The sequence below is a fragment of the Eublepharis macularius genome, chromosome 4 (genome assembly GCF_028583425.1).
Source record: "Eublepharis macularius isolate TG4126 chromosome 4, MPM_Emac_v1.0, whole genome shotgun sequence".
In the NCBI taxonomy this organism is placed as follows: Eukaryota; Metazoa; Chordata; class Lepidosauria; order Squamata; family Eublepharidae; genus Eublepharis; species Eublepharis macularius.
Window position 1 is genome coordinate 10819082 of NC_072793.1, and position 11305 is coordinate 10830386.

At 46.8% G+C, this 11305-nt stretch overlaps 1 protein-coding gene across 3 annotated transcripts in view; it reads left to right on the forward strand.

The window, feature by feature from the left end:
* STAT2 (signal transducer and activator of transcription 2) overlaps nucleotides 1-7687 on the forward strand; it is a 63898-nt gene extending 56211 nt beyond the window's left edge. For all 3 annotated transcript variants that reach the window (XM_054976936.1, XM_054976939.1, XM_054976937.1), the window contains exons 23-24: nucleotides 5163-5656; nucleotides 5864-7687. In XM_054976936.1, the coding sequence (XP_054832911.1) occupies nucleotides 5163-5656; nucleotides 5864-5970 (601 nt within the window). In that variant the 3' untranslated portion in view covers nucleotides 5971-7687. The remainder of the gene's footprint in view (nucleotides 1-5162; nucleotides 5657-5863) is intronic.
* The last annotated feature ends 3618 nt before the right edge of the window (nucleotides 7688-11305 follow it).

Below are 11305 nucleotides of genomic sequence, written 5' to 3' on the forward strand. Positions count from 1 at the left end.
CAGGGCAGGCAGGCCGGGCATTGCCTCCTCTGCAGTGCCTCATCTGTGCGGGAGGTGTGCAGGGCAGCTGGGCTGGGCATCGCCCCCTCCCTAGCGCGGGGTCGAGAGTGCTGCTGGGGTGTGTGGAAAGGGGCTCAGGAGCACTCCCCCCCCCGTGCATCCCCTTGCAGCATCAGTTGAGGGGGGATTGGGAAGAGATTGGGGACTTGCTCCTCCTTCAGCCCCTCAGCCGCTGCTCCCAAGGCCCTATTGAGGCAGTGAGGAGCCTCCCCGCCCCCCCAAGCCAGTGTAGGACCTTGGGAGGGCCTCACTGCTGCGCTGGGTCTTCCCAGGCCTCCGGAGGCCCCAAGAAGGCGGTAGAGAGGCAAAACATTTTGCCCCCAACTTGCCCCAGGAAAAGCTGTAGGTAGTCAGGAAAGCAACTTTTAAGAAACTGAAAGTTATGCTGGGTAGAATCCCATGGTCAGAAACACTTAAGGAGAAGGGAGTTCAAGAGGGGTGGGAGTTTTTTAAAGGTGAAATATTAAAGGCACAATCACAAACGATTCCTATAAGAAGGAAAAATGGGAGGAACCTAAAGAAGCCTAGGTGGCTCCATAAACAGCTTTTTAATAAGTTGAGAAATTTAAAAAGGCTCGTTTAGGAAATGGAAGGAGGGCCTTATAACCAAGGATGAATATAAACAAATAACCAATACTTGTAGGGAGAATATTAGAAAAGCTAGCGCTCAGCATGAGCTTAGGCTAGCAAGAGATGCTAAAAACAACAAAAAAGGGTTCTTCGTTTATGTTCAAAGTAAGAAAAAGAGCAAGGACATGGTAGGCCCATTGAAAGGACAGGGAAGTGAAATTGTAACAGGTGATGAAGAGAGGGCAGAACTGCTCGATTCCTACTTTTCCTCAGTCTTCTCCTGTGAGGGAAATGGTGCTCAACTTGGCAGTAACAGAACACATGATGGGGGAAGGGAGTTACAGCCTAGGATCGGCATAGAGGTAATACGTAAACAGCTGGTTTCTTTAAAAGGAACTAAGTCCTCAGGGCCAGATGAATTGCACCAAAGGATACTAAAAGAACTCACAGATGTAATTTCTGAGACTCTGTCCATCATTTTTGAAAATTCTTGGAGAACAGGCAAGGTGCCAGAAGATTGGAGGTAGGCAAATGCTGTCCCCACCTTCAAGAAGGGGGAAAAAGGAGGATCTGGGTAACTGCCGACCCGTCAGCATAGCCATAGCAAGTAACAAGAAAAGTACAATATTATTAATACAAATTACTACATCACAAAATTTAAACCAAAATTGACAAAACTCACTAAGAGCCAGCATGGGTTTCTCAAGAACAAGTCATGTCAGACCAACCTTACCTCTTTTTTTGAGAAAGTTACTACCTTGCTGGATCTCGGGAATGCTGTAGACATAGGCCGTTTCCAGATGGCTTACCTGCCTCCAGAATGTTGCGCCATCTTGCGGGGAAAACGTGAAATAACACGTTTTCTCGCGAGAGTTTTGCTCGACGTCGTGCAAAACTCGCGTGAGAAAACGCGATATTTCGTGTTTTTCCCGCAAGATGGCGCAACATTCCGGAGGCAGGTAAGCCATCTGGAAACGGCCATAGTTTATCTCGATTTCAGTATGGCTTTTGATAAGGTTCCACATACTATCCTTGTTGACAAATGGGTAAAATGTGGTTTGGATCCTATTACTATTAGGTGGATCTGTAACTGGTTGACAGATGGCACCCAAAGATTGCTAGTTAATGGTTCCTCAACCTCTTGGAGAAGAGTGACAAATGGAATTCCTCAGGGATCAGTCCAGGGACTTATTATGTTCAACGTTTTTATAAATGATTTGGATGAAAGAATAGAAGGAATGCTTATTAAATTTGCAGATGATTCTAAATTGGGAGGGGTAGCAAATACGGTAGAATACAGAATAAGGAAAGGCTGGAAAACTGAGCTAAAACAAATACAATGAATTTCAACAGAGATAAATTATTATAGGATGGGGGAGACTTGCCTTGGCAGTGGTATGTGTGGAAAGGATCTAGGGGTATTAGTAGACCATACACTGAACATGAGTCAGCAGTGTGATGTGTTAACAAAAAAAAGGCAAATGTGATTCTAGGCTTTATCAACAGAAGCATAGTGTCCAGATCACGAGAAGTGATGGTATCACTCTACTCTGCTCTGGTTAGACCTCACCTAGAGTATTGTGTTCAGTTGTGGGCACCCCAACTTAAGAAGGATATAGCTGGAGCAAGTCCAGAGGAGGGCAACGAAGATGGTGAGAGGTCTGGAGACCAAGTCCTATAAGAAAAGGTTAAAGGAGCTCGGTGGGTTTAGCCTGGAGAGGAAACGACTGAGAGGGGATATGATAACCATCTTCAAGTATTTGAAGGGCTGTCATACAGTGGATAGTGTGGAGTTGTTTTCCGTTGCCCCAGAAGGTCTGACCAGAACCAACAGGTTGAAATTAAATTAAAAGAGTTTTTGGCTAAACATTAGGAAGATGCTTAGTTTTTGTAGCCCCTTCTTACATGCTCAGGTAATGCCAGTTGCCACCTTGAGGTCAGGAAGCAATTTCCCCCAGGCCAGTTCAGCTAGGGATCTTGACAGTGTTTTCCCATCTTTGGGCATGGAGCAAGGGTCACTGGGTTTATGGGGGAAGGGGAGGTAGTTGTGAATTTCCTGCATTGCGCAGGGGGTTGGACTAGATGACCTTGGAGATCCCTTCCAACTCTATGATTCTGTGATTTTATACTGAGTGGACCAGTAACCTGGCAATACATGCCAAGTCCTTTCAACGGAATGTTATAAGAAACATGAAGCCACTGCTGAAAATAGAAGCCCTGTGTCAAGTTTTGACCCTCCCTCACTCTCTGTAATGTGTACAAATCCCCTGGGCTGGATGGTGTGCACCCAAGAGTGCTCAAAGAACTTTCTAGAGAACTTGCAGAGCCTCTGTCCATCATCTTCAAGGTCTCCTAAAGGACTGGGGATGTGGCACAAGATTGGAGAAGAGCAGGGCCAGCGCGCCCATTGAGGCCAGGTAGGCGGTGGCCTCAGGCGCTGGGTGCCAGAGGGAGCGCCGGAGGAGGTGTGGGGGGGCAGGAGCGCACACCACAGAGCTGCGGCCTCCTAGCCCTCCTGCCCCGCGCTGCTGCCACCGCCGCCAGCACACGCCCCCGGTTGGGTGCAGCCACCGCGGGCCGGGATCTGCGGTGGCGCAGGCAACCGAGCAGGAGAGCTCGGAGGCCACCCGCACACTGTCAGAGCCGCCCGCCGGTGACGGCAGCTGTGTGCGCGCTCGCGTGATAACGTCACATGTGATGTCATCACGCAGGCCAGAGCACGCTTGCGCACGTGGGGGGGGGACACCTGGCTGGCCAGCCACGAGCACCAGAAACCCTTGTGCTGCCTCTGGAGAAGAGTGAATGTTATCCCAATCTTTAAGAAAGGGGAGAAGGATGACCTGGGATACTACAGGCCGGTCAGTCTGACTTCCGTTGCTGGGAAGATATTAGAGCAGATTTTAAAGGGATCGATCTGTAAGCATCTGAAGGACCGCTTAGTGATCCGGGGAAGTCAACATGGTTTTGTCCCCAACAGATCTTATCAGACCAACCTGGTTTCCTTCTTTGATCGAGTGACCAGTTTACTGGATTGTGGGAACTCTGTCGACGTGATTTACCTGGATTTCAGGAAAGCTTTTGATAAGGTTCCCCATGACATTCTAATGGGTAAACTGGAAGACTGCGGACTGGACTATAGGACAGTTCGGTGGATAGGGAACTGGTTAGAGGACCACACCCAGAGTGGTGGTCAATGGCGTTTCATCAGATTGGAGGGAGGTGTCCAGTGGGGTGCCACAGGGCTTGGTTTTGGGCCCGGTACTTTTCAATATTTTTATCAGTGTTCTGGATGAAGGGGTAAATGGGCTACTCGTTAAATTTGCTGATGATACCAAATTGGGAGGAGTGGCAAACACCCAAGAAGAGTTAAAATTCAACAAGACCTGAATACTCTGGAGAAGTGGGTGGTTGAGAACAGGATGCAATTCAACATAGATAAGTGCACAGTATTACATCTGGACCACAAAAATGGGAAGCACCAATACTGGATGGGGGATACACTTCTGGGCAGTAGTATATGCGAAAGGGATCTTGTGGTAAGAGTGGACTGTAAACTAAATATGAGCAGTCAGGGTGATTCAGTGGAAAAAAAGGCTAATTCAATCTTGGGTTGTATCAAAGGGGCCATAGCGTTGAAATCGCAGGAGGTCATAGCCCCTCTCTATACTGCCTTGGTTAGGCCGCACCTGGAGTATTGTGTGCAGTTCTGGAGGCCTCACTTCAAAAAGGATGTGGACAAAATCGAGAGGGTGCAGAGGAGAGCGACGAGGATGATCAGGGATCTGGAGACTGAGCCCTACGAGGAAAGGCTGAGGGCCTTGGGAATGTTTAGTTTGGAGAAGAGGAGATTGAGGGGGGACATGATTGCTCTCTTTAAGTATTTGAAAGGCTGTCATTTGGAGGAGGGCAAAGAGCTGTTTCAGTTGGCAGCAGAGGGTAGGACACGAAGCAATGGGCTTAAATTACATGCAGAAAGGTACCAGCTGGATATTTGGAAAAACTTTTTCACCGTCAGAGTAGTTCAAAAGTGGAATCAGCTGCCTAGGGAGGTGGTGAGCTCCCCTTCACTGGCAGTTTTCAAGAAGAGGCTGGATGAATATTTGTCAGAGATGCTTTAGGCTGATCCTGCACTGGGCAGGGGGTTGGACTAGATGGTCTGTATGGCCCCTTCCAACTCTGTGATTCTGTCTCTTGTGTCTTGATACCTTTACACCAAACGTTTTCCCTACCCCTGCTGCAGATCATTGGTTGCTCTTGTGGGCAGGTATGAGGCAAAATTATGTCAAGGCATCAGATAAACTGTTACATGGCACTCAACAAATTTTTTAATGCATAGTTTTGGCCATATATTCTAAAGCCAGAGGTCAAACAGGGCTTTCTGTGTTCAAGAAGTGTCCTTGTCTCTCCTTAATGTCTGCTAATCCCTATTTTGATCATTTATCCTGATAAACGTGAGATTTCCTTAGTGCAGAATTCACAGTGTCCTTTTAGTGCTGAATTGATGTAAACTCTTCTTCCTGCTATTCATTTAGGCATCCAGATGAGCCCCGACTTCCAGGGGTAAACCTGCAGGAGCCCCAAATTCCAGGCGTGAACCCACAGGAGCCACGACTTCTGAGCGTGAACCCACAGGAGCTACGACTTCTGAGCATGAACCCACAGGAGCCCCAACTTCCAGGGGTGAACCCGCAGGAGCCCCAACTTCCGGGGGTGAACCCGCAGGAGCCACGACTTCTGAGCATGAACCCACAGGAGCCACGACTTCTGAGCATGAACCCACAGGGGCCACGACTTCTGAGCATGAACCCACAGGAGCCCCAACTTCCAGGGGTGAACCCGCAGGAGCCCCGACTTCCGGGGGTGAACCCGCAGGAGCCACGACTTCTGAGCGTGAACCCACAGGAGCCCCAACTTCCAGGGGTGAACCCGCAGGAGCCCCAACTTCCGGGGGTGAACGATGCATTTCCCCTTGATAATATGAATGAAGTCAATGTCTTACTTAGAAACGTTATGCTTGATGGGAATGGTGAGTAATAGTATCAGGGCATGTTTGAGGGTGGAATCTGAACTACCCAGAATTGGTAGCAATCTGGCATGGGGTGCAGTGTTCTCTCCTGGGATGACAGCTGCAGTGGGGCAGCTCCCCATTTCAGTTCTCCCCATTCCTTACAACAGTCCTGCTTTTTTTTCTCCTTCAATGCTTAGTTGATGTTCTTTTCCCTTTTTTTTTCAGACCCTTTCCTTCCACCACCGGCCGAGGATGAACAGGCAGAGTACCATCAGCTGTTTGGGCTACCACATGAGATGCCAGAGCTAATTTTGGATGATGCAGATTTCTAGCTTTATAGGCTTGGCAACAGGCTTTTGTTCAAAAATCTATCCTTCGGTAGGGGCAATGATGGCAGCTTCCTACAGATGAGGGTCCTTTTCCATCCACCTTTTTTTATGCTCAACGAAAAGTAGGACCTTTCTTACTAAAATTGTCTTGAGGAAAGGGCTGAATCAGCATAGGAATTTGAGCCTGTAAGCTTGGCTTGAAGAACTGAGACCCAAACTACATGAGATGCCTGACATGTTCTTCACGTCAGGTCCTGCAAGTTCCCTGGGTAGTGTAGTCTTAGAAAGAACAGCCGCTCCGCGCGATTCTCCACTAGGGGAAGAGTGGTGGTGGGGATTCTCTTTGTGCCTCTTGCAAAAAGCCTGCGAGAGCCTGGCGCAGATATAACAAGAGGCAGGAAATCCAGGGCAGCTTTTTGCCAGAGGGAGAGAGAGAGAATCGCCCCTACCACTCTTCTTCGCGGAGAATCACATCGCGGATTCTCTTTTTCTCTTGCAAAAAGCCACCCTGGACTTCTTGCCTTCTGTTACATCCACACACCCCGGCCCCCAAGCTTCTGGAGGAAAACTCAGGCGGAAGCTTTTTGCAAGAGACAGAGAGAATTCCCCCGCCGCTCTTCCCCAGCAGTGAATTGCATAGAGTGACTGTTCTTTGAAAGACTACAAAGAGAGCTGTGCGCTCACCTTGGCGCTTTGTGTAGCTTCCCTCTGAATGGGTGGTTTGGGAGAGCCAGGAATGTAGCATGTTTTGGTTTCCCTAAATCAATACAAGGTGTGTTTGGTACTAAAAGCCTTGTTGTTTCTCAGTAATTTTATCAATATGTCCATGTTTTAGACTTACGAGATGACCTTGTCATATCCGCTGGTTGATTTGTATCGTGTGGTCACATTGTTACGTTGTTAATTTGTTACCTGGTTAACTAAGTTGAATTTTTTAAAAAAAGGAATGTAGCATATAGAGCAATGCTGAGCGGATTTACATTCTTCTGAATTCATGGGTTTCGAACGGTGCGGTTCAGGTTGGGATTGTGCTGATGGTGACCTAAATACCTGGGTCAACAAGGAATAGCCTAAATAAAGTCAGGAGGTTACTGGGTCCTCTGGCCATTTTGATAACCATATTCCCAATTCTGTTATGGGAAATAAACACATCAACTTAATGGGTGGTCTTTTGTTTTGTTTTCTACCAGAATGACATTTTACTAGAATATGAATCATTGGCTCTAAATACTTGATGATGCTTTTTGGGATCGTAAGGACTTAATGGACCAGCATTAAAGCCTACTGTTGTCTAAGAGGCCAGATTGGCATCTCCATCTCCATTGTTTGTATATTGATTTTAGTTCTTGTTTTTATCAATTTTAACTGTTCACCGCCCAGAGCCCCTGGGGATGGGCGGTATATAAATTGATATATAAATTGGAATATAAATATAAATAAAAATCTAGGCAGGAATTGAAAAATGGTCTAGTTTTGAACAGCACAGGCGGGTAGTAGAGCTAGAAAAATATAGTTTGGATATAGTGAAAAACAAACAACTTTGGAGCTATATGAGAATGAAGTTCCCGGCTGGCAGGATCAGCTTTGGGGATCTTGAGGTGTCGGATCTATGCTACTTGCAGTGGTAATCTTGCCGTTCTTGTCTATCCATGCCTGCTTGCTTATTGTCTGCCTGCTCACCCTGTATATATTTGTGAATTAAAACTGTTATAAAACATGATTTGTCTCCAATACCATCTTTACAACAAAACTGACTCTGTAAAGTATCCTTGGAATTTCCCAAGAACTGGAGAAAAAGGTATTTAAAACATTTTTTACATTGGTAAGTGGAGCTTCAACTTTGTGCTGGCAGCATTCTTGGCCACCACTGGAAATCTCATCCATCCCTTCTCCAAGCCAGTATGGAACAAGCTGTGTTCAATGCTGTATCCCATTTGTGTCTTCGCTTGCTGTGCAGTTGAAGCACTGGCCTTTGTCGGAGGCGAGAGAGAACCATTAAAATGTTTTTTCATGCTTTATTATTATGTTATTTTTAGAGGAGTTAGCCGTGTTAGTCTGTAGTAGCAAAATCAGAAAGAGTCCAGTAGCACCTTTAAGACTAGCCAACTTTATTGTAGCATAAGCTTTCGAGAATCAAGTTCTCTTCGTCAGATGCACGGAGGGCATGCATCCTCCATGCCCTCCGTGCATCTGACGAAGACAACTTGATTCTCGAAAGCTTATGCTACAATAAAATTGGCTAGTCTTAAAGGTGCTACTGGACTCTTTCTGATTATGTTATTTTTAGTTTTCCATGTGTTGTGAAAACAAAAAAAAGGAGTCTTGGGGTGCCCACTTGGGGTGCCAGATCAGCAGTAGGTGGCACAAGTGAAGAGGCAGCAGCCTGTGCATAGTGTTGACCTCCATACCAGCTCCAAAATGGGCAGGAAGCTGCCCTGCAATCTGCTTTGGAGCTGGCAAAGGTGACTTGGGAAGAAGTCGCCCTTCTGACAGGTGCGCTGCTGCCCAGCTCCAAGACTGCAGCCTGCCCTGAAGGCCCTTCTGAAGTCATGCCCCTCCCTGCAACTTTCCCCTCAGGTCCGGGCAACAGTGATAAGTTGGAAAGTGGGGGGCGATTCCTGTGGGCGCTCTTCCCCTAGTTGTACCACTGCGGCAAGAGTTCTTCAACAAGTTTTGGGGGTTTGTCTTCAAACTAGTATGCATCACACACACACACACATTTTAAAAAGAAATAGACAGTGTGTAGGATTTTTTTTAAATGTATTTATTTCCCACACTTCTTTTTCAAAAGAAAAACTCAAGGTGGTAGACAATAATTGGTAAAAGTTGGTCAGAAGAATCGGCTTTGGCATTTTTCCCCTTCCCTTAAAAAGGGAGAGGCAATAGTGTTTTCATAGCCAGCATTGAGGTTTTTAAAATTTTTATTTGTTTGTTTTACGTTAATAAAGAAGGAGAAGAAGCCTTGTTTTCTCTGTCCCTTCTGTAGAATGTACGGCTTTAACGCTGGCTAACAGGTAAGATTGCCAGTCTCCAGGTAAGGCCTGAAGTTCTTGGAATTCCAACTTCAGCCTACAGTAATCGGTTCCCTGGAGGAAATGGCAGCATCAGAGGGTGAACCCGGTGGCATCACAACCTTGCTGAGCTCCCTCCGTAAACTCCCCTCCCCCAGTCTCCAGGAATTTCCCCACTCAGTGTTGGCAACCTTATTGACAGACAATAGAATGGGACCCTACCCTACCGCTGTGACAATTGCTACTGAATTTATCATGCTTTTGTTGGGAAACATTTAAGGTGCAGGGAGAATCCAGGCATCAGAATAAACGCATGAGCAAGGGTTTTTCCTTTGGCCAGCCTCACATCGGTTTCAGCACCAACCGGTGCTCTTTCAAGGGAGAGGGACTCTCACTTGGCGGGCTAAGCAAGGCCTGAAGTGGCTATGGGTTGGGGCGTCTGAAGGCCATTACCCGGCAAACATAAACTGATTCAATAGTGATAAGATTTTTCTTCCTGCCAAGAATGCCAGGATTTGCTCTTCAGTAAGAGTTTCAGTCATTTGGATCTCAACACTCTTTAACTATGGGCCAAGCTACACATGACGAATGACACTTGAACGGCAAGTGGATTGAGTGGAGGGCAAGTGAACAGGGAGAAATACACTTGCTGTTCAAGTGTCATTCGTCATGTGTAGCTTGGCCCTACGTGTGAATCTTTTGCTGACGGTTTCCCGTTGCTGGCCGCCTCCTTCGAGCCTTGGGGCTGCCAGAAAATGAACATACCTACTTCATAAGAACATAAGCAAAGCCATGTTGGATCAGGCCAGTGGCCCATCCAGTCCAACATTCTGTCACACACAGTGGCTAGAAATCCAGTGCCATCTAAAGGACTGTCAGTGAGGCCAGGACACCAGAAGCCCTCCCACTGCCTTCCTTCCAGCACCAAGACAACAGAGCACCACCTCCCCACAAAGAGAATACCATCTATCTCCTGTGGCTAATAGCCACTGATGGACCTCTGCTCCATATATTTGTCCAGTCCCCTCTTGAAGCTGGCAATGCTTGTAGCTGCCACCACCTCCTGTGGCAACGAATTCCATGTGTTTATCACCCTTTGTGTAAAGTAGTATTTTCTTCTATCTGTTCTAACCCGACTGCTCAATAATTTCATAGAGTGCCCACGAGTTCTTGTATTGTGAGAAAGGGAGAAAAACACATCTTTCTCTACCTTCTCTAACCCGTGCATTATCTTGTAAACCTCTATCATGTCTCCCCTCAGTCTTTTCTCCAGGCTAAAGAGCCCCAAGCGCCTCAATCTTTCCTCATAGGGAAAGTGTTCCAACCCTTTAATCATTTTAGTTGCCCTTCTCTGTACTTTTTCCAGTGCTATGATATCTTTTTTAAGGTGTGGCGACCAGAACTATACACAGTACTCCAAATGAGGCCTCACCATCGATTTATACAGAGGCATTATGATACCGGCTGATTTGTTTTCAATCCCTTTCCTAATAACCCCTAGCATAGCATTAGCTTTTTTTATGGCAGTCGCACACTGTGCTGACGTTTTTAGTGAGTTATCTATCATGACTCCAAGATCTCTCTCTTGGTCAGTCTCCGCCAGTTCAGACCCCATCAACTTGTATTTATATTTTGGATTTTTGGTTCCAATGTGCATTACTTTGCACTTGGCTACATTGAACCTCATTTGCCACATGGATGCCCACTCTTCTAGCCTCGACAGATCCCTTCAGCTATGCTTCAGTCACTTCAGCTATGCTTGCTGTGACTCTCGGGTTGTATCCACATGGTGAGGATTCTCCATTTGCGGAGGCATTAACATGGGTGATGGGAGCTTCTTAGAATCGGAATCATAGGGTCAGGTATGCCTGCCTGCATGTGTATGTTATATGCCACTTATTAATCCTCTGACACGGTGAAGCGTTCTGATGACCTCTCCTTGCCTATTCTTGGGAAATTAAGTGTATTACCTCTACTTGAACGTAAACACTCTCCCGTAGCCTCTCTTTCCCTGACTAAATATTTTTCACATAAATGCTTAAACTGCTCAGGCAGCACACAGCTTGCCTGCTCTCTTCTGACTGAATGTTCTTTCTCCATTCTCAGTCTCAAACTGCATTCAGGCCCACCCTCTCAGGGCCAAGCTACACATGACAAATGACACTTGAATGGCAAGTGTATTTTTCCCTGTTCACTTGCCCTCCACTCAATCCACTTGCCGTTCAAGTGTCATTCGTCATGTGTAGCTTGGCCCTCAGCCATCAACCAATCATATCACTCCCTCATCCCTCTCTTTCACCCCCTCTCTTCACCTATCTCACACCAAG